This window comes from Rhopalosiphum maidis, chromosome 2 (genome assembly GCF_003676215.2).
Source record: "Rhopalosiphum maidis isolate BTI-1 chromosome 2, ASM367621v3, whole genome shotgun sequence".
Lineage (NCBI taxonomy): Eukaryota > Metazoa > Arthropoda > Insecta > Hemiptera > Aphididae > Rhopalosiphum > Rhopalosiphum maidis.
This window is the reverse complement of record NC_040878.1, coordinates 26554025-26579315: the sequence shown is the minus strand read 5'-3', so window position 1 is coordinate 26579315 and position 25291 is coordinate 26554025. Positions and strand designations below refer to the sequence as shown.

General features: G+C 28.3%; 1 protein-coding gene across 1 annotated transcript; it reads left to right on the top strand.

The window, feature by feature from the left end:
* Positions 1–881: 881 nt before the first annotated feature.
* LOC113552412 lies at positions 882–20176 on the top strand. The gene is made up of 25 exons (XM_026955297.1): positions 882–1286; positions 1441–1527; positions 2113–2170; positions 3136–3255; positions 3354–3542; positions 4475–4594; positions 5340–5630; positions 6176–6384; positions 6718–6933; positions 7367–7528; positions 7592–7722; positions 7789–7959; positions 8101–8257; positions 9090–9299; positions 12283–12366; positions 13598–13658; positions 14594–14710; positions 14783–14974; positions 15248–15462; positions 15648–15866; positions 16573–16707; positions 16772–16902; positions 16976–17152; positions 19146–19278; positions 19734–20176. The coding sequence occupies exons 2-25, from the start codon at positions 1470–1472 to the stop codon at positions 19934–19936; spliced, it is 3759 nt and encodes a 1252-aa protein (XP_026811098.1). The 5' UTR covers positions 882–1286; positions 1441–1469; the 3' UTR covers positions 19937–20176.
* Positions 20177–25291: the final 5115 nt, after the last annotated feature.

The following is a 25291-nucleotide window of genomic DNA, read 5'->3' as shown; positions in this document are numbered from 1 at the left end:
TGTTTTTTTTTGGGAAATTGTGAGATTTTTTGTGATAATTAGGTATAAGGTACCTATACTACCTACTTATATCTACCAAAAATGCAAATGTTTGATTGAAAATTGAAATTACTGGACTATTATACCGTATAACCGCATATACAAATAGGAAAATGTGTAGCTGTGTAAGTGGTAAGTCCTCTCAAAAAAGATAATGATATTTTTAAACAAGACTTAATATTTAGTAGGTTCCTGGTATTTTTTTTAATTTTAAAGACGTTTTACATACATTAACTATATCAAGGTAACTGGATAAAACGGTAGATTGTTTTTTTTGAAATAAAAAATAATGATACGTGTAATGCGCATCATGGGTCGTCATAAAAAATTCCAATTCCGCATACCTAATACGATCGATTGGTAGTAGTTGTGTATTATAATTATAATAATTATTATCATTATTCATTAATACGATAAAGGGCGAAAAATAAAATAGTAATATTTTAATCTCTTGCCGAATCGGCGAATCCAATTTGCGAAAATACACTGAAGCTGTAATATAAGTATATACCTACAGATTAAGCACATACAAATTCCTGCGAAATAAACCGATATAACCAGTTTTGTACTTGTGTAAAGCGCTTAAAAATAAAATCCATTAACGGGAGAATATGTACAATTATAGTGTACTTATATACGTATAGGTTTAAGACGTTAGAGCATATAACATTCGACGGTACGACGAAACGTTTTCAAAACAACTGCTCAAGCGCATAGGTTTGCACACGTTATTTTTTTTTTGAACAGTATACGTATAGTTTATAATAATATACATAATATGCAAGTAGTGGGCGCTTCCTATACGAATTTTATATACGAATTGTTTGTCCTTCGCGAGTCCGGTCGGCTACAACCGTGTAAACATATGTACATCTACCTAACGTAATAAACGACGTATTCACATTCCACGACCAACACCACATTAACTAAGTGCAAATTGCAGTAATATACATTATAATACTCACTATATACACATAGGTACGTAGCACGCTGGACGCAAGACGTATCTACTGTTTTACGCGGCTCGTACGCGTAGTACGTTGTGGAGTACATAATATTATTATTGGCGTTGTTGTCGTCGTTTAACAATTAATAATTTATAATTAGACGTTTCGCATTGTAACCGATAGGTGACCACCGATTTTTCCATCTCGAACGATAATTTTATCTTCCATAGTATACGGTTTTCTTCGAGTCCGGCGTTTGCTCGTTAGGTTTGTTTTTTATTCACCGCAATACAATATTAGGTATGTCCGATAAAATATTATTACCTATTACTTAGATTTGTTATTATTTTTTCATCATACAATATACCTACATATAATATTGATGTGGTAGTACTGCACTTTTTTGTCGTTATTATACGTAATGAATAATACAATAATGCATTTTAATTCACAGCAGTAATTTCGTCGTCGGCGAATACAACCATGGAGGCGACGAGGTCCTGGTTAACATTATGTTTATGTTTCGTTTTGGGTACGACAGGTAAGTAATTACGTAAATTTGGGCTTATAATATATTAGTATAATTATTATATTAAATTATTAATTTTATCAACTTCCTAGTAAACATCAATATTAATAATCTATTATAGTCGCAGACGCACATATAATAAGCAGTATAATAACAGTATAAAGAACTGGTTACCTATGTTCAAATTTTAAATGGAATATTATAGATTATAATGGTTGTAAAAGTGCTGTTATGGTATAATTTTGAACATTTAATTTAATTTTGTACATTCTCGCCTATTTGTTATTAAACTTAATATACAATTCATAATACATAATATTGTCTTTATTAAAATATAATACACTTATACACCCCAACAAAATATATTACATTTGTTTATTATTTTTCAATAATATTGAATTTTCAATTTATAAATAACATAATTTCTTATGGGTAAAATTGAGTAAATAATGTTATTTGACAATAAATCGATTGGTTTTTAACTCCAATATTTATAGCTATGTTCTGTTTACTGAGTACTGACTCCAACAGACATAAAGAACTTTAATGGAATATTCTGAATGTATACGTAATTATAATACAACTTGTTTGTTTTAGGAACGGGCATATTGTGTAATCCATTAGTCGAAAAAAGACAAACTGAATCGTGTAAAGTGTTGGTAACTATATTATGTTTTAACAAAATACCTACCTAGATAGTAGGTACTAATAATCATTACTCCTGTTCTTGTAGTCCTGCTGTAGTAGTCCTACATCCCATCTGAAACGTGTATAATATTTTTATGTGCTTGATTATTTTGAAATTTTTACGTTATAAAATATTTGAAATAATATTTTACAACCACTTATTTTTATAAATTTGTTAGAAATATAATTTAATATAAAAAATTACAAGAAAACTACTCAGTCTACTCGTTTTTAATTTGAATTGAAAAACTATGGTTTGCACATTCGAATGCTGTAGAATCTGTGATAAAACTAAAATCCATAAATTTTCATAGAAAAATGAAGAAGATTATTATCTGGTCAGTCTGTTTATATATATTTTTACTATGAGTTCTTTAAAGATAGGTTTTTTGTATTTTTCAATATATTAAAAATAAGTGGATTAAGTTACCAAACTTTTAAAAACACTTTAGTAGTTTGGTACTGTTAATATTCACTTTTATAAACTTAACAATTTATGATTATACAATTTCAAGACACTTTAGTTTTGAATTTAACTAGGTACTTTATTTAAAAAAACACTTACGTTGTATTGTATAATTGGATGTTGTCTCCGTGCGTCATTTAATTGTTAAATTGATTACAGTTACACCCAGTATTATCTTATAAATTAAGGGACTTTGGATACCACACTTTTTTACAATAATTAATCATATAATAATGAATAAATTCTTAAGATTTTGCAAACTAATATCCATGTTTAAGCAATTTAAATTTATAAACGTATTAAATGTGTCAATGTATCTTGTGACTATACAATTAAGATATTGACATTTTTAAGTTAATTTAAATTTATTTTTTTAATTAGGATTTTAAAAATTGCTTTGCTCTGAATAATAATTTTTTTTTAACACTAAGTATAATACTATAACTTATATTGCATTTTATTCTCAGAGACATGTTCAGCTGTACAAATGGGGAGTGCATTGATTCGTTATCAATTTGTGACGGATTTGCAGATTGTTCAGATAAGTCAGATGAGACTCAAAGTTTATGTGCTCCAAAATTTAAAACGTACTGGAAAAATATCAATATAAATATGTTTGAAGTTTAAAAATATTAACAATTATATTTGTTTTTATTTTATTTTTATAATTTATATGTTAATATAGATGTCCGAGTTCTGCGTTTCGCTGTAATTACGGTGCTTGTGTAGCTAAAAGTGCTAAATGTAATGGTAAAGACGACTGTGTCGATGGTTCAGATGAAAAATTATCTGAATGTAAAAAACTTCCATTAGAAATTCCTTCAAATCCTACACAGACACAACAAACTCAAGTAAACAGTCAGTCTAAATGTATGTAAGTAATTGTTTTTAAACTTATGATTTTATAATTTATGATTAGAATATATTTATTTTATGGTTTGCTTCTTACTAGGTATGTATGATATTTATTATACGTAGGATAATAATATTATATAAACAGCCGACAGGAATTCGATCTTATAGATACACGACTAATTCAAAAACGTTAAAAGATATAAATCGCGGGGAATTTTTACTTAAATTATGTTGTAATATTACATTACTAAAAAATAAATACTTATCATTGTTTATATTGAGTGTAAATATGAATATAAACTAAAATTAGTTAAATTATATTAACTGTATAGTATTAATATTTACCAAATAAGAGATTAATAACTATCAATTAATCAATTTAATTTTCATATAATATTATAATATAAAGTTTACTGATAGCTAATTGTTTTGCAGGCAGTATTATAATTTGTAATATACTTAAACTTGTGCGATATCTTCGTATGGACATGGTGTGAATAGGGATTCGTGTTTTTATCAATTTTTTTTCTGTCAAAACAAAAATGTATATTCAAAATATTCATGCTTTTTAGTTTTTGAATTACACAAAAAACAAAATCGATTTTGCATAAAAATTTCAATTTTTTTTCTATTATTTTTCGTGTACACTAACTAATAAGCACTCATAAATAAAACACATATCAATATATCGTTGTAAGATTAATATATTCACTACTCCACTCAGAGTCTAATAAACTGCAAATAACTTTGATCTTCTTGATTATATCTTATCAATGCAATTGAAAAAATAAAATAATTGAAATCATGTGATTAAAATTGTTTAATTTATTTTTAAACATATATTAAAAATTAAAATGTATTTGAATATTATACTTATTTCGTATATTTTACAAACATTATACCAAAATGTAACTATTAATGTGTGAACAAAAATTTTTGTTTATTATTTAGACTTCGAGACGAGTATAGCTGTAAATCTGGCCAATGTATAGATATAACATCCATTTGTGATGGAATTGTAGATTGCAATGATAAATCTGATGAAACGTTGGAATTGTGTAAATCAAGGGTGTACGTATTGAATGGAATTATAAAAAAGTTTCAAGATGCATACCTTTATATATATACAGAGTGATTCTTTTATCATTGTACACTCATTATTTCAAAAAGTATTCATGTTTTTGAAAACATTTTTTTACATAGTCTCAAGTTGTTAAAAAAACGACGTTTTTATTAAAAAATTATATTTTTAAATATTTTTTATCCTTATATTTTTTTAAGTTTTTTACTTTTTTGAATGACAACATAGTTTTAATTTCATATTCAAAAGCAGAATAATTTTCTAAGTATTTTGATAAAAATCGAATTTAGAGCGTGTAGTTTATGAGTTATACGTATTTAAAGTAAAGATGCGCGGAGTGGTGTCGTACGGTGTTACCCCATAAAATGTTTGTTCACTACTCCGCTTATCTAAACTTTAAATACGTATAACTCATAAACTACTCGCTCTAAATTCGATTTTTTTGTATCAAAATTCAAAATACCCAGAAAATTATTTTGCTTTGGAATATGAAATCAAAACTCTATGTTGTCATTCAAAAAAGTAAAAACTTAAAAAAATATAATGGTAAAAAATATTTAAAAATACAATTTTTTAATAAAAACGTTGTTTCTTTAACAACTTAAAACTATGTAAAAAAATGTTTTCAAAAACATGAATACTTTTAGAAATAATGAGTGTACAGTGATAAAAGAATCACCTTGTATATCTGTAAATAAATAAAATAATAGCTTAATTTATTATTTAACATTAAAGGTGTCCAAAGAATACTTTCACGTGTAAATATGGTGCCTGTATAAATAAACAGAGAAAATGCGATGGTTCGCTACACTGTGCTGATGGTTCCGATGAAGCCGGCTGTAATTCTACCGAAGATCGCATAACTTCGACTTTGGCTACTCCAACCACACAAACCGCATTGATACACTCACCACCGCAATATTCTTATCAAACTAATAAACCACCGACTGATTCATATCAAACTAGTAAACCACAGACTGATTCTTTTCAAACTAGTAAACCACCAAAACAGACTAATAAAAATGGGTAGGTATTAATTAATTTAAAATGTTAAGCATTTTTTCTTAAAAGATATTAATTATTCAACATTTAGAATAAGCTAAACAGTATCATTATAAAAACGTTTAAAATGCTTAAATATAGATTTGGTTTTAACTATAAATATTAAGACTGAAGATTCATGTTAACTTAAGTACTCAGATCACAGTTTTATACAGGTTTTTCTACTATATAGCAATATCCGATTTGTTAAATAATAATAAAAAATGTCTCTAATTGACAATTTAAATGTATGTCATAGTAAAATATTGTGTACCTATACTCTGTCCAGCGAAAGAACGCGCTGCAAACCGACCAAAATCAGTTTTTCTGTGTATTCCCCAATGATACCTAGCCATAAGCGAATCAGTTTTGATCGCACGGTGACGCGGAAGGGTTGCGCAGAATCGGCGCGTTTTCTCGCTGGACATTATAGCTAGAAAATATTGAATTTTTGATAGAGAGTTATGTAAGCTATATAAAAATCCTAATCATTTATATTTTAGTTATTTTTACATTATAATTCTTTAAAGGGTATGTATGATACCAAATATGGAGGGAACCGTGTATTCTTTAATCAATACTGTACCAATTGAAGTACTACCGCCTGGGACTTATGTCGATTACAATACCGCTGTTGAGGAGAACTGTAGTGAAGGATATTATAAAACTATTCCTGATAGACTTATGATTTGCTCAAAAAATGGAAATTGGTATCCAAAGGTTGATAAAATATGTTTGAGTAAGTATGTTTTAATATAATATTATTCATTGTTTATTAAGATCTGTAAAGATGTACTGTACAGATGACATGTAATATAAGTATTTCTTGACACTTAACTTATGATCACTTTATAACAGTACCATATATTGGTTTTTATTTCGGATCATATATTCGTCTTTTTGGGAGGAAAAGGGGAGAAAGCATACTATTTGTCATTTTGAAAAACTAAACTGTGTTTTTATTTGGGGGGCAGGCCGCTTCACCCCCCCCCCCACCAATAAATACACCACTGCTTTTTAGTAATATAATATTATTATAAGTATTAATTTAATAATTGATTTATGTTTTAAGAAAGATGTCCACCTATGTTTTCGGACAGTTTAGACATCGAGTGTGTTTATAATGGTAAAAAAGAAAGTTGTTCAAGCCCATCAATACCGGGTACTCTATTATCTCCAAAATGTAAGGTCACACATACTGTGCCAAATGGACAAATAGAGACACCAATCAAATTACGTTGTCTACCAGATGGGAATTGGAGTGATCGGCTTTATACATGTATTCCATGTAATTATAATTTTTAAGTATTATTCTATTTATTCTATATTTCGGTCTAAAAGGGAATATGCCCAGTGGCAATCTGTTTCCGTCGAATGGCGCGCACCTCCCACATAACGGCATAGGTAATGACCGGTGGAAGAGGAAAAAAATGTGCAGAACTGATGTATTCTCTTTTAGAACAGAGTATAATATCTAATTTACTTAAATTTTACTAATAATATTTAAATACAATTGTGTAGTAAACACATTCTTACATTTGTGAAAGATCTTAAAAATAACATAGAATGTCCTAATTCTTACATTCATTGATTTTATAATACAACAAAACTTAAAACAATTGTTATTATAGTATTAATCATGTTAACTCTTAAAATATCTAATTTTAGGACATTCTTTCCTTTTAAATACAAATATATAAGATATTCAAATATCATTCTAGATTGTGGCCGACCATATATTTCAAGCCAACCATTGATTTTAGAAGGTGTTGTATCTGCATATGGATCAACACCTTGGAATGTTGGAATATATCAAAAAAACAAAAATAATTTTAACTTGATATGCGGAGGAACACTTATTGCTCCAAATTTAGTTGTATCTGGTAAGTTGTATGCTGGTGTGCATTATATACTAAGTTTAAAATCACAAATTATTTTTTTTTTAGCGGCTCATTGTTTTTGGAGTGAAGGGTTGGCAAGTAGAATATTAATAAATGATGGTAAATTTAAAATTTCTGTTGGAAAGTATAAGAGTGACATTTCAATTAAAGACAATGAATTTACTCAGATTGTTGATGTAAATAACACACAATTTAAAAAAAAATTGTCTGATTCGTTAAATATTTTGTTAAAAATAATTTAGGTGGGATTTATTTACTTGAAGGAAGATTATTATGGTCGTTCCGGATATCATGCTAATGATATAGCCATTATTGTATTACCAATCAAAGTTAACATAAGCAATGTAGTCTCGCCTGTTTGTGTAGACTGGACTAAAAAACATTCCAATATTGCAAATGGAGCTATGGGAAAAGTAAATTTTTTTAGTATTATTATTACACGTTTAAATTGTGGTGCATTATTAGTTGGTAAACCACTTGATTATGACAGAAACGAGGAATTTTTTAACAAAAATAATAATTTTGTATTACCTATGTTAATTTTATTATTTTAGGTCGTTGGCTGGGGAAAAACTGAAAAAATGGTAGAAAGTTCAGTTTTATTAGAAGCTAACCTACCATATATAAACCAACATACATGTCGAGATATGTATCAAAACGGATTTCAAAACTTCATTAGTATCGATAAATTCTGTGCCGGCAATAAAACCGGTAAGTAATAAAATTTTATAATGAGTCATTATAACCGGTAAACATAATAAGTATATTATTTTTTTAAACAAATATTTTTTTTAAAATTTAAATTATGAGGAAAATGTTCTATGTTGTACAAAAAGTTTGAAAAATTTATAATTATATGAAGAAATGACATAAACTAAAAAAAAAATGCATTTATGGCTAAAAATATCTAAAATTGCAAAATAAAAATAGAATATTCTGAATCAATGAAGCATAAAATAAATTTTAAACTAAGATAGCATTTTATAGGATCAAAAAAAAAAGAAAAGTTATCAACATCCTATCTTTAATAATGATTAATGAGTACGTTATATTTTTAGAATCACAAGGATTAGCTAACGATACCTTACTTTTTTGTTAAGTATATATCTAACATTATTTTTTATGTTTTTGAGAAAATATTATCCTTGATTAAATTATAATATTTACAATTTTTCTAAGTATCAATCGAATTAATAAATATTATAAAATAATAATATAAGGGCTATTATAATGCATAAACACAAAATGCTTGATTTTTATTTTTGTAGTAGTAAGTATATGTTATATGTATAATATCTTAGTACTATTCATAAGACATGATAATTATTAATTTTACATTATCATAATGTGGGTTTTTGTCATAATTAATTATGTTTATAGCTTTTATTAATTAATATCTACGATTAGTTAATTTATCTAGTTTTATTATTATTTATTTAATAGTTATTTGTTATTATTTTTTTAGGATATATTGTCACAATCATTGTTATACTTATTTGTTTCTACTCGTATTAGTATTATTTATTAAAGCTATACATTTTAGGACAAGGAGTTCATCAAGGTGATAGCGGTGCTGGATTAACCTTTGTATATTCCTCTTTACATTTTTTAACCGGAATTGTGAGTGTAAAGGATCCAACTACAAATGACTCAATTGCAGTTTTTACAGATGTTAATCACCATATTGGATGGATTCGTGAGATTTTTAATAATTATACATATGCGAGTGACAATTTTTCTAGAGCTATTGGATAATGTAGTAAAAAAACTAATTAGTACTAGAGCCGTTCCGTTAAAATTTGGCGCCCAGAGCAAAATTAAAATTATTCGCCCCCTATTTAATTTATCATTTTGCATTTCATTTCTATTTAATTGAATATTTTTTTTACAACGTATTTTGAACATTGATGATTTGACATAAAACTAAAGCTGATTGCAATAGTAATTATTAAACAAAATAGTTAGGTATAAAGTAATTAAAAATTAATAAAAATCACAAATTATATTATATTTTACATTTTATATTTACAAACGTATCATAAGAGCGTATCATATAGGTAAAATTTTTGCCGCCCCTTTAAACCATGTGCCTGAGGCGCATGCCTCCTAGCTAGCCCCCCCACTCCACGGCACGGCTCTGCCTTGTACCATCACTTTTTTTAATATTGTATTTAGCATTAAATTTTTTTTTTTTACCTTTGTTAAATTAATAACTGTTTATTCATTTTGAATGGTTTCATAACAAACACAAATAAATAATATATATATATATATATAATTGTATTAAGTTTATTAAATTATAAGTTAATATAGTAACTTATTATTAGTTACATTTTTAATACATTGTTTTACCATTTGATAATATAAAACAAAAATATTTTTATAGTAATATTTATTTGTTTATATAAGTATAAATATTATAATATTTTTTAAGGATGATAAATTCTATTCCTAGTATGTTTAAACGGTGAAAGTGTGAAGTGGTTACAAACTTTTACTTTTCACCTATCTAGTCAATCAGATACATTTTGTATTTGATGATTACAGTTTAACAATACCTATATTTTCTACAAATAGATTTATTTACAAGTGAATAAATTTTGCTATTATTTTTTTGAAATATTGCAATACTAATAATTGGGATTAAAGAATGTTTCACATATATTTACCATATATATTATACATTATATAATATGTATAATAATATATCTTACACTACTTGGTGTAATCGTATTGTGTTATTCAGGAATTGGATTTCTATTTCACGACTAACGTTTATATTGTGTCAGTAAAACTCAGGTTTATTGAATGGACATAATATATTTGTTATAGATTCTAGGAATTTTATAAAATGAAAATCCTTATTTGGGATACTTACATGTTTTAAAGCTTCTATTAAGATATACTGTTTGCGTGGTCACAGATCCTACGATTCGGGCAGTTGTCCATGACGACTCGCGTTTTAGGTTGAGGACGGGAGCGGGAAGGGTTACCAAAAATAAATAATAAATAACACCTAATGTTTAACGTAATACAATTATTGCGACGTGAATCACAGAATATATATATATATATATAATTTTACAGCTATATAAATATAATAATTAGCAGTTACAGGGGGGAGGGGGCGCTCCTCAAATGTACAATTAATAATACTAATAATAATAAATAGACCGACGCTAAGTCGCAATATAGATATATAATAATAGACAGTGACTATTGACAGCGAATAAATATAATGTGGTATGACCTGACGACGACTCGATCTGGTAACCAGCGATCTTGCGTTTGAACAGCGACAGCAACATCAGTGGCGTAATTTCAGTTTTTGAGAAGGGGACAAAGGTTTTGACCGTCCTATATTAATAAAAAAAAAAACCATTCACTAACACAATTACATTTTTATCTCATTACAATAGTCTTCTTACATAATTGTATATATACCCGAGAGTAATCGTGGTTACTCTAGGCATAAATAACATATTTTTTTGAAAGATAACAATGACTAAATATATAATATGTAATGTCACCAACTTCAAAGAATATCCGAAATAATAGTAAAGGGATTTGAAAACAAAGAATATACATCCACGGTCTTCCTTAACGTCGTACAGGCTTTTGATAAAGTCTGGCACCAAGGCCTCCTGCAAAAACTAGCTAAACTAAATCTACCAACCTACCTTTACAATAAAATCAGATCATTCATTACAAACCGTTCCTTCCAAGTCCGAATAGGCACTGATACTTCTAAAATACACCCAGTAAAAGCTGGAATCCCACAAGAATCAGTACTAGGACTCACACTGTTCAACATTTTCTGTCATGATATACCAAAGCCACAGGAATGTCAATTAGCAATGTACGCAGATTAATTACCAAAATATAGAACAATTAACAAATTATTTATTTTAATTTAGGACATATAATTTGAAATTGAATAGATATATCCTTAATAGATAAGTAAGTTAATAGATTCTCGATAGTCGATTGTCGTTTATGATAAGTGATAACTAGAAAAATACTAAGAAAATATTCTTTTTTTTTTAAATTTTAATAATGTTAATAGTACCACCTACGACCTAGTTAGTAGTCTTATTTATTAGTATTTACTTTATATTTAGTAGGTAAACACTTCTCGAATCCGTAGTACGCACTTCCAAATTTCGGACTACACATTTTGTTTCGGGGTTCATTAAAAAATAGGGTTTGCTTAGTTAAAAAAGCGCTTCCCAATAATTTATTAAAACGAGTTTCTATCGATTTAATGGCCGCCTCCCATAGACCGCCAATAAATGTGGTGATTTTGGAGGGATAAAATGCTAACGTATTCCAAGTTTTTCACTTAACTTTTGGACTTCGGGATTTAATTTATCTGATAAAAATATTTTTTAAACTCTTGTAACTTACAATTTCCCCCCCCCACGAAGTTGATAGCACTATCTGACTAATTACAACGCATTATCGGGACTAGTAAGATTATTATTTAATTTTTCCCCCACTGTTCTCTAATAAACTCGTCAGATATTCAGTATTCAGTCGAACATATGCGTTTAAACCGGCTTAACCATATTAATATTTAATAATGTATAAGATTTAACCTGCATGTTAAGCGTTAAGTTATTGTAAACAGTAAAAACAATTACAGACAGTTATATAAATCAGTCAATAATTAATAATCATATACCTATAATTTATTTAAATATAAAATAATCTATTTAGTGTTGTCATTTGATTAAATTTATATTGTATCGTACGTTTACTGTTGACGACCATGAAAACTTCGTTCTACTGCAAGTTAATGTATTTTTGTTTCATCTTTGGTACGTAATAATATATTACGATTCGTATATCGTGTATCTAATACCTAACCTATACCTAATTAATAAATATATTTATTTTAGTTAAGTAAATATAAAATATAAAATAAGTTGATCATTTAAGTATTATACATAAACGAATGATAAAAATACTAAATAGAGGTACTTATAAAATATTAAAAATCTATATAATACATGTATAAACGTATCATGAAATTAGTATTTTGAATAGAAAAGTGTTTTTGTAACAAAACGTTTTAATAATTGATTATGTTTATGTTATTTTATTAATATTATAATTGCATCATATCGCATGTTACTTTTGTCCCTTACAGTTAGATAAAACACATTTTTTTCTTTAGTATTTTAGAGAATCTACACCAACGCGTGTCTCCGTTTTACAAACGTAAAATATAACAAATTTTCCTAGAATAGAATTGTAGAACTGATTTTGTGCTGTTATTTTTAATTTTCAAGAAAATTGATCTATTATCAAACTAAAAGAGCTAAAGGTAAGGATGACATTATCGGCTATCTTTTGTCAATTTGTACAATATTTTGATCTTTAATCAAGTAGTAATGAAGTAGGTAATAACTAATAATTATGTAGATAAAATACTAAAATATAAAAATGCTCATAATTCTTAAGCAATATTTATAAAAGTATTAAGAGGTATATTATAAATTAAAAGTTATTCATTTTTTATTAGAAGTGTTTTAAACTTTTAATCTAAAAATAATACATTTTTATATTCATAATAAAGTTTTTCGATTAAATTTAACATTTTTTTCTCCGGAATCATCTACATCTTTTTGCCTTGATAACGGAAGACCATATTATTTATTTATTAATATTTCGTTGAGTTTTAATGGATATTTATGAAATATATGCAATATAATATAAGATTATTTTATAAATGTATACTGTGAAGATATCATAACTTAATAATTATACTTACTACCATACATTATTATCATTAAATATTACTGATAAATTTCTTCCTTAGTAATAAGTTCGAAAAAATTTCAAGCATTTAAAGTCTTTAAGCTAATATGAAATGTCTAAAAATCAGATTTCTAATACTTAACTATATTATTGAAGGAAAAGTGAGTGAGCAATGAGCATGCTTAGAAAATTACTTTGTATACTAATTTCAAATAAATATATTAACTCCAATTTTTTACTTTTGTCTATTATGTATTATGTATAAACTGCAATATTCTATTATTTCAGAAACGAGTATTTTGTGTGATACAAAACTCGAAAAACGATCAACAGTATTTTTTTGCCCTGGGTTGGTAAATATAAATACTATGTTTTCCAAAAAAATAATAATAAATTACTATTTAGATATTTAATATAAATATAGTTTTTACATAAAAACTTTAAGTGTTAAAACTAAATTAAAATATTTAATTTTTTTTTTAAATCATATTTTTACAATTTAAATTGTTGCATGTTAAGAAACGTATAAATTGTATTTATTATCTGTAGTAAGTTTTATTCTATGAATTAATATATTATGTAAAATGTAAAATATGTTTTTGATATAGACAATAGAACCTCGATTAACCCGTGTTTCCTCTTCCGAAAATTTGTATTTACTAAAAATAAAGAAATAGGCACGTAAACAGTACATATTATTATATTTTTTATTGTATGTAAGTTAAGAACGATAAATAATAATAATTAATTAAATCTTGTGTATACTGTATTATAAATAGGGTTAATTATTTCATATTTTAAACCCTGATATAACTTTATAACAAGAAAATGAACACTGCATTGTTAAATAAATAAAAAGTCCCGAAAAACTTTAGTTTTCATTTATCCGCGTGACTCCTTCCCACCATTAGCCCCGATAATTGAGGTTCTACTGTAATTTATATTTTTGAGCTAAACGTGAATTATAATTGTTGTACACTGATATTATAACATAATAATACACATTAAATGTTTATTACGGACAGCAGAAACCACATACATAATAATTAGGAGCTCAGTTTAATTACTTTTCATCTCAGTTTTATCGAAGTACATTTTTTTGTTGCATTATTATTGTAGCTACAATAATGAACATGTAGTTTATTCTATACAATAAATTTTTAATGTACAGAAGTTTACTATAAGTGCATTTTAATAAAATTGCGTGTTATATCAAAATATTAAGAAATAATAATTTATATTAAAATGTTTAAATATTTATACGTTTACCTTAATTTAAAAAAGTGTAACGGAATATGGGTGTGAATCTGGCCAGTGCGTTGATGTCTCAAAAACTTGTAATGGAATACGAGATTGCAGTGATGGATCTGATGAAACTTTACTTTTGTGTGAAATGGTCCTGTGAGTTGACTGAGATTTAAAAAAAGTACATAAAGTATAGTTCATATTGACATTTTACATTAAACGTTAAAGGTGTCCACAGGATACATTCAAGTGCAAGTATGGCGCTTGTATCAGTAAAAAGTATATATGTGACGGCTCCAAACAGTGTGCTGATGGTTCAGATGAACAATATTGTTCCAATTCAACTTCAATATCAACATTTACGAGTGAAATATCTAAAAAAAACGACCCAGGAAAACCAATAAAGCAGTCTCACATTAAGTATGTTAATCGTTTAATTTTGTTATTAGTCCTATGATTACATTCGAGTTTAATTGATTTTGAGTCAATTTCAATGTCCTCCAAAATAAATGCTAAAAATGTTATTAGAAATGAATTAGATAACATATTATTATATTGTATTTTATATTGTACCTTATTAATTAGTAAGTAATTAATTCCTATTATTTCTATATCGAAAAATGTATATATAATAATAAAATAGTATGATAATCGATGTTTGGAAAATTGAATACTTCTTATATTGATTTTTAGGAAAACTTGCGTGATACCGACAATTGAGGGCACAAAATATTTCAATAAAAATGGGAAACAAAATGTTTCTCTGCCTCATGGTACTGCAGTTGAACAATATACCATAGTTGAGGAGGACTGCGAAGATGGGTATTACAAAGTTGTTCCTGAAAGATTTATGGTATGCTCGGAATCTGGACAATGGAGACCATTCGTAACTGAGGAATTATGTTTAAGTAAGTACCTAATATATCCTATAAATCTATAGTGTTGTAAATTATACATCAATACAGATTATGTAGAAAACAATTTTAAATATAAAATTGTTGGTCAGACAGATATTTGGTAATAATAATATATATTATTTAATTATTGTTGATACTAAATTTGCATTAATTATATATTTTATTGATGTAACTAGAAATGTGTCCACCTATAACATCAGCTACTTTAGATTTTAAATGTATCTTTGAGGATAAATATATTAGTTGCTTAAATGCAGCACCTGGCACTATATTGTATCAAACGTGTAAAGCCAATTTTAAATCAGCAATAAGCGAAGAAGAACAACTTTCAATTCAATTACATTGCACGGAAGATGGAACATGGAGCAATGATAATCTATATACGTGTATTCCAAGTAATAGTATTTTTCATTATTTATTATTTTTATTATTAACTATTATCAGCATCTTGAATTTATTGCGCTAAAAACATGAAATATAGAATAAACATTTTAAAATGGGAAATTATAAAAAAAAAATTACCAAAATAATTCACAATTATATAATGTATAATATGATTAAAAAGGAACAAAATTATAGTACACACACACATATATATATATGATATTCAAATTGTATTTTAGTATTTTGAAATCTTAATGAAATTTATCGATATTATTAATTATTAATTTCAAAAATTTGATTATTATACTCGAATGTATTAGAATTTAAAACGGTTTGGAGATCATTCAAGTTAAGATATTTATAATTAACTAATATTATCGTTATAACATTTTTAAGTTCATAAAATACATAATACAATTACTTATGCAATCAATAATAAACATAATATTTTAACTTTTGACATTAAATATAAACTCATCTGTTTAGTGTTTATTTATTTAAAATAAACACAATACATATACCTATCGTACACGATCCTATATTTTTAATAAACATAAAATTGCTAATACTATGAAAGTTAAGTAGTTTTCTGTAAATAAGTTAAACTTTCTGTGTATTTATAGTTTCAATTTTTTTTTAAACCATCGACCTTATATTTTATAACTTATTATTATATTAGTTATTAATGTTATTATATATTAAAATGTACGATTGTAGCTTGTGGTCAAATAAAATATAATGGAACAGTGCCTTGGAGTGTTGGATTATATCGAAAAAATTACGGTCACTATGATGAGTATTATGAATTAATATGTGGAGGAACATTAATTGCGCCGAATTTAGTTGTTACTGGTATAGAACTTTTGTAGGAAAATTAATTTAATGAAGAATTAACAATACATTTAAATGTTTATAGCTGCTCGATGTATTTGGGAAAAAGAGAGTACGTATGGAACATTGACGAATGAAAATATTTATAAAGTTGCCGTTGGAAAGTATACTAGTGATATTTCGATAAAAGACAATGATTTTACTCAGATTATTGATGTAAGTATAATTTTTTAGTTAGGAACAATAAGATTGTGTGATCCTAAGCATTTTTACAAAAAGAACATTTTAGGTGGATTTAATTTTTTTAAAAGAGAGTTATAATGGTTCTTCTGGGTATAATACCGATGATTTAGCTATTATCACGTTAAACAAACATGTCACAATCAGCGACTTTGTTATGCCAGTTTGTATCGATTGGTCCGAACACTCCGAACAACATACTGTTCCGAACGGATCTAACGGAAAGGTAATTTCATTTAATACTTTGCAGGATATTTGTATAATTTCTAATAGATATTATCGGTTACGTGGATATCTTAATAGGACGTAGAACCCGCGTGTGTTGTCTCAGTCTTACATACCCGTGCGACATAGCAAATTTTGGTTAACCAGTTTCAATATTGTGCTGTTAGTTTTGATATTAGAATGAACTGATCTATTATACAATTTAAAGGTAAGATTATTATCCAGGGCCCCACGTAGCCCCTTTTATTGATATTATTATTTTTAAGTAAGTTATGCTTTTTTGCATGTAAGTCACGACGTTCGAAATCGAACAACGATAAAGAAGAATGCTCTTTTTGAAACTGTACATATTAAAATGATCATAACTTACTTAAAAATAACAATATCAATAAAAGGCTACGTGGAGCTATGCGGGTTCTATGTCCTCTTAATATGACTAACAGAAATAAATAACTAAAAAAAAAACAACAACAGTTAACTGTTAATCATTTTTTTTATCAATTCACTCAGAATCAAATTTTAAAAAAATAAGCTTGATACTTAAAACTGTTGTCTGTTATAACAATACTTTTATTATTTTGTATGTGTATATACATTACAGGCAAAGTAGACTTTCGGGTAATGCTGAATTGCTGACATTGCCCCGGTATTATGGAACTGTCCAATTATGATGAGCAATGAAAGCAAAATTATACATTTCCCGGGCTATATACAATATTATATTAATATTGCTCTATTAAGCATTACTAATCTCACTAATTGTATGACCTAATTACTTTATTAGCTGAATATCATTACCTTAAGTCCTTAACTATTTATTTTTACATTTATTATTGAAGTTACATTCTGAGTTGCATTTTTTCCCTATGACCTTATATTTATATATTTTATTTAAACATTTTTAAGTACAATTAAATTTATCATAACCCTATCCTCTTCAATAACCTCACCAGAGTATGATTAATATTGTTATCAATATTATTATTTAGGTACATTTAAACATTTTTAAGCCAATTATAATTTATATCCAATAAAATTAAACGTTTTTTTCAGATAGGTCTGTATTTTATTTAGACACATTCGAGTTAAAATTAGCTTGGATATAATTAGCAGTGTATAATGAACATATTGAACAATATTATAAAAACAAATATTAAATACAATTGCAATGAGTAGTGAACCTATTCTTTATTACGATTTGGATTACCGACCATTATAGTTACCAAAACTATACAATTTTACCATAAAATTATGCTGTATTTTTTTGAAATAGAAGTTTCTTTCATTCATTCGAAATTTAACCGATTTCAAAATTACTTTCCATATTACAAATAAATAACTTTACAAAATGTGTATGTTTGTAGGGATGCGGGACGATGATCGTACACTGTGCCTTTAAAAATCCCCAAAGAACGTAATCACATAGTGATCACGTTAAAAAATTTTAATTTAGAAATTTTTTTTTAAACCATGTTTTATTTTCGTTATTTTTTGTTCGTTTTTATTTCGTTTCGTTTTTTGTTCCTCGCCATTACATCATTTACATCTAATAAAAATGGTACGTATGCCATTATTTATCGATCCACTGTTGTACCACCACCACAACTCACACAGTGCTCTTTCTAAATAAGGGAGATTTTTTTTTGCCGGACCCTGTATCTACCTATCTTCCTCACTATACCTACTCTTTCTTGACTGTTTAACACATTTTTAAAAAAATTTATTCATATCGTAAGTTTTGTTTATCAATTCCCAATTTACTATAGGCAAAGTCACTTGGACTGGACAAAGTACAATCCTGCCGGCCAAAATAGTATTTTTAATGTTTTGCCCAAAAACACCAGACAAAATATACATAGACCGGGCAATGTAAACATTGCCTAATAGTCTACTTTCCCCGAAATATTATATAATATATGGATTGAAACTTCAATCATCTTTATTTTAATTATTTAATAATAAAAAAAAAATGAGTATTACAATTTATTTTATAGGTTGTCGGCTGGGGAAAAACGGAAATAAAAGCCAATGTGTCATATATTGAGAAAAATACTTGTCGTGATATGTATGCTAAAGAATTTCAATCGTTGGTGACTGCTGATAAATTTTGCGCCGTTTCTCCATTAGGTAATATAGGTTTATTACGAATAAATTTTGCATAAATTTATAATACATGATGTACCTACTTAAATGTTGAAAATATGTTTCCTCTTTTGTAAAATATATATCAATTGTCTTGTAGTTGCGGATAAAGATAAGATTTTACTATTTGGTTTGGTTTTGATTTCCATAAAACTGTAAAAATAAAAAATATTTTAAAATTTTCGAATATTTATTAATTATTATATTTTACTGGTTATTTGTAAAATATTCTTGATGGGTTGCATAAAAAAATTTTAATGGTTCATTATAAAATTTAATAGTCCAATAATAGGCTTCAAAATCACGTTTAAGTGATAGTCAGCTTACTATTCATTCATTTATTGTTAAATGACTGTTCCTATTAGTAGGCATAAATATTTTACAATAGTGAAACGGTTTTTGTTTGTACCTACACATATCATTTTTATTTCTGATTACAGGACAAAATATTACTGAAATATTCATTGGTTCGGGCTTTACGTATGAACGTGATACTTTTAACTTTTTAACCGGAATAGTGAGTGTCATGGATAAAAACACAAATGATTTATTTGCTGTTTTCACGGATGTCAGTTACCATATTCAATGGATTGGCCAATTCACGAAAGACGTCACTAATGCAAGTGAATACATCTTATTATAGTACGATGATGTATTCATTGTTCATTCTACACCTAACAAGTTTTTATTTAAAAACTATATTGTCAAAGACTTGTGTTAAACCTATATTGTATTGAAAATTATACACAACAAATTGTTTATAAAGTTTATAACATTATTAAGATTAAGAGTCAACAACAAGACGCATATTATAATATTTAAATACATAGTTTGAAATATACGATAATAGCAGTTAGCTGATTTTCAAGTGCTAAAATGTTACTACAAAATAATTGTTTATTGATACCTGTAATCTGTATTATAAATTATAAATTTATAAATGATAGAGTTTAATTTTTCTTTAACACGATATTTAAGTAGTACTAGTAATACACTAATACATATTTTGAGAATTTGATACTCAAAGTCACGTGTCTTAAAAAACTTTTGACGTTTTAACCTAATAATTCCACGAATATGGAAAAATTAAAAAAACTTGACCCTGATGATTACGAGTTTTCTTATTCGAGATTTATCCTAAAATCATTCCTTAGATAGATAATTCATTATGATAATGACGCATTGTCTGGATTTTGGATTTCGTGATTTCGGAAAGCAACATTTTTTCTTGGTCAAAAAGTTTAAAAACTCAAATTTTGACGCAGTGTGTTAAAAATTCCGATTATGAATTGCAAATTATTTTGTAGTTAAAGTTCATACATTTTCAGTTTTGGAAAAACACACTCAGAAAAAATACAATTTTAATTTCTATGAGTTTATTCATTGACTTATTATTTAATTATTTTCTTTGCCTTCATCCTAATTAATTAATGTACACTATATGGGTTTTAATTGTATTTTTTCGTAATAAAAAAACTTTAAAAAGTGAAAAAACCTTGCTTAAACAATAATAAAGTTCTGTCAGTTTTTAACATATTTATATACACAGCTACTATTATGATTATTGATTTGTAATGCAAATACGATAACGATACAATACTATTGTAAACGTACGTATTAGTCTGTATGTACTATCTATAGCGTCAATATAAATAATATTTTATAGATAAATGATTTAGATGAAGGGTTATACCTTATACATAGGTGTCGTAGCCACTTCAGGAAATCGATCATTTTATGAAAAAATATTCATTTAAATTTCATCAAGTGAAACAGCTTTTTCATACTATGGAATAACAAAATATTTCACTATCCAATTAGACTAGGTTTATCCAATTTGATTTTGAGTGATTTTTTTCACAGATTAGCCATTAATTTCGTGAAATATACTGGCCACCGCACACAATTATATACAGTAATTCGTTTAGATTTATATTAATTTCAGCAGGCCCGTGAGTTACGACTACAATAGTGCAATTACTGTAATATTGATCATACTGGGTGCATTAAAATTCACCATAAATGCATAATACAAAGCTTTAAATGAAAAAAAAAATTCGGGGAGGGTCTAATATGTTTTTAATACTCATAATAAAAATATTCGAAATATTTATAACTTTGGTCATGACAAAATTAAAATGTACAAAAATCGAATAATAAAATGAAGTAAGTATTTAAACATTTTTACAAAGGATCTCATACAAGATAATTCATGAATATTATATTCTAATAATTAATTTTTGTGAAAATTTTATTTTCAATGTTAAGAAATGCAAAACAGTTAAAATGATCCTGTTAATTGTGATCGCAATTTTTAATCCATTTTAATGTCGAGAAGGACCTTTCAGTAGAACAGTTTAAGACCGGAAGGTATAAAAAATTCTTGAAACTACCTATGTCCAATATAATCAATGAAAATAGATTACTTATATTATACTATATTATTTTCCTTTAACAATAAAATACTAATTTTCAATACTGTACGTTAAAGTCCTATAGATTACTCAGTTCATTTGAAAATGAACTAACCTAACCTGAAGCTATGAGCCAACAATCGTGATTTTTGACGTTCAAAGTTTGAACTTTTTAACTTTTTAACCAAGAAAATATGTTTGTACTCCGAAACCACCAAATCCGAAATCCAGACACTGCAGTATTTAACTAAGGAACACAGTTTTCTCACAAATTCGAATTATTCGATTTTTTTTTTTTTTTGTAGGTACGGGCTGTATGCTAAATGCATATTATCAGCAAAAAATTGCACAACCATATTATAAAACGCACTCATTGTAAATTATGACGATTTGTAGTCATTGAATCGAACACTGATTTTTTTTCAAATTACCTAGTGTCATTGGAAAAATATGCCTGTAGACTTAAATTGAAAGAAGAAAAATTAAATATAAAAAAAGACCCCCTCTTTAAAGTATAAATCGAGTGCAAAATAATACAAATCATCGTTAAGATATTAAAATATAATATTCTATTTACCGTAGGTACTACGTGTTATACATAAAAATAATCGTCTATAGAAAGTAAAAAAGGCGTTATTATTCCTAATATCTGCTGGCCGTTAAGAATAATGAACATCGCACTATAGCTGGCTAGTAATAAAAAAAAAAAGCGTTGTACTCGTCGTCTGAAAGGCACGGCGGCATCGGACGAAACCAGAACTGAATTTGCAATTCAGAGTTCAAACGTCAAACACCACACGACAGTAAACGGCTACAGTCTACTACGAATCAGTCAGCACCAATGAAATCGTATACACCGACTCGCTGTTGTTATTAATGAAGTCATCGGCAGTCGTATATTATCAGTGTCGCAGTACAATGATTTCGTGCATCGAAGGTACGGCACAGTTGACGAACCGACGACGTACGCAAAATCGCAGTTCTTAGTTGAAGCCGTCGGGTAGGACCGCCGACAGAGAGCAGGCACCCCCGAGAAAGAGGAGGCACGGAGGAGTCTGGCGATAAGTCACCAACGCGCGTTTTCCGCGGCATCCCCCCGACGGTGTGACGAGTTCACGGGTGTCGCATGCTCGGTCATGGACGCGTTAGACGGCGCCCGCCTCTTACAGTCGCGCGGTGGCTGTATTACAAGCGGTGACCGGAGTGGACAAACGGTGTTGCCTTATTGACGGCGCCAACAGCAGTTTTATAGCGACCGTTATTAATTTACGAGAGATCGACAATTAATCGTTACGTAACAACGCGACCGACTGTTTGATGGACACGGAACGTCAGTGGATAACGGCGCAGCTGCAGCGACAATGTATACTATGCATCGCGCGTACAAATGTGTAAAGACGAACGGTATAAAAGTTGGCGGGCGGCGACGGAACAGCCGGCGAAGAAGCCGGACAACAACGATAAAAACATTAACAACGTGCTAAAGCGTTTAACGTCGAGTGAGTTGCCGCGAATCGGTGGCACACTAGTTTGGCATGTCAAAATAGAAACGTACGGGTGTACGACGTTTGCCTGTCGCGACGCGGCCGGCGGAGGCTGACGAACCGCCGGACGCGATCGAAGACGCATAAAAATAATAATACGGCGACCGATGAAGCAGCCGGTGAAAATCGCAAAAGGCTTGTTGCGATCGTACAAAAATACGAGTAAAATAAAGCAAATCTCGAGTGACATAACGGATTGCGGGAACATACAACCAAACGGTCGACATGTCTTTGAATGCAGCGGACACGGCGCGGTACTGAACGAGATCCGTGCAAACACATGTATCCTGACTGCAGCCGTGACGGTGACCGGTATATTATATATTTATTATGTGCCGAAATACCGCGGTGACATCGCTGACATCGGGTCACGGGCTATACGTGATATTAACGTCAATTATGCGTCATTGATAACGACGATAATAATAAGCACGGCCGAACAATTACAAGGTGACTGACCGGCCGGCGTTTGCATCCGCCGGCGAATACGCGCGATTTCGATGTGATGCGCCACCGACAACACACGAGGTCGACTCATGTGATGCCGCTGGAAATTACATACGTTAGACGATAGATGATGGCAAATCGCAGTACATTCTACGCACCAAAACGATATGTGGTTTTCAGTGTACCGAACACTCGTCACTCGGTCTACGCTAATTAATTTTTAATCATTTATTTTTTCAATATATATATATATATATAACACAACTTTTAAACGATTATAATCTTCAAAAGACTTGACATTCCCAGTGAAGATATTCTTAACATAATGGCTAAAACTTCGCGAAAATTAGATTTAGTATTTTTCTTTATATCAATATTTATACTTAAAAAAAGTAGGCATCGTACTTAATTAGGTATAGCTAGTTTTCATAAAAAATTCATATGTTTATTAAAAAAAACAGTTCTACTTTTTTATAACTGATTTTCAAAAACACCCTCCAAAACTTTTTTCTGCGAACGTCTCTGTAAAACGGTATTAATTAGCGATTAAGAAAGATCTTTGCGCATGACCTAATCTAACCATACAGGGGTATAATTGTAATAAAAGGTTTATTTACACTTTTCGCCCAGAAAATAGAAGACGATTTTGTGATAATTTTAAAACGATTCACTCGTATCTGATCTGAACTGATTTTTACGATTTGCTGATGCCAAAGCAACTCTATCACATAAATACAGATAATGGTTTTAAAGCGGGTTAAAGGTTAAAACCACTGGCGAAACGGTGGTGGCGAGAAGTCAGTGAGCTATATCTGCTAGCCCTCTCCATTTTACGCCTATGCCTAGATAGAATTAGCGAGTTACCGAGTATAACTCGGTGGGTCGAACTATATTTTGGTATATTATCTATGAAACTGAACAGTGTAACCCACAGCCATTCGACACTTTGATAATAAAAGTAACAATTAACAATGTACCTATTAAAATTTTCCAAAATAATATTTTCGTTTTTAAAACCTATTTTTTTTTCTTATTGATAGAATAAGAACCTCATATTACAATTTTAATATTTTTGGTTTGAAGGCACCTAATAATTTGGGGTGCCGACACACATGCTCCAATTCTCTAAATGTAACCGTAAAATCCAGCCCTGGCTAGATACAGTATTAAACTTGATTTTTTAACTCATTTTAGCGGGTTTGGGATTATTAATAGTTCTCAAACACAATATAGGGTAGAATATACTTATTACTTATTGGTATTACCTAGTAACTTACACTATCCGAACTATAATATGTCAAGTTTATTTCACGATGTGAAACAGATGGTATGCATATTTTTCCTTAAGGTGTTTTTCTTTTCATATTATTTATAATCACACTATTTGTCTATTTGTGAACAAGCAACAATATTTTTGAAATTTTCATAAAAAAATTAAATTTTGAATTAACTTTATAAAAAATAATAAAAATCACGTATCAACTTCAGCCATCCTAACGCAGAACGGTATAGCACCTTTATTATGATTAATATACTGCAAGTTTATCAATCAAGACCATACGAATATAATTATGTAGTGTCGATGATATGTGT

What these genes read in the sequence shown, in the direction of transcription:
- LOC113552412 (XM_026955297.1), top strand. Translation starts at nt 1,470, where the DNA reads ATGGAGGCGACGAGGTCCTGGTTAACATTATGTTTATGTTTCGTTTTG. An exon ending in TGTGCTCCAAAATTTAAAAC is followed by an intron (nt 3,256 to 3,353) that starts GTACTGGAAAAA and finishes ATGTTAATATAG; the next exon opens with ATGTCCGAGTTCTGCGTTTC. An exon ending in ATAAAGCAGTCTCACATTAA is followed by an intron (nt 14,975 to 15,247) that starts GTATGTTAATCG and finishes ATTGATTTTTAG; the next exon opens with GAAAACTTGCGTGATACCGA.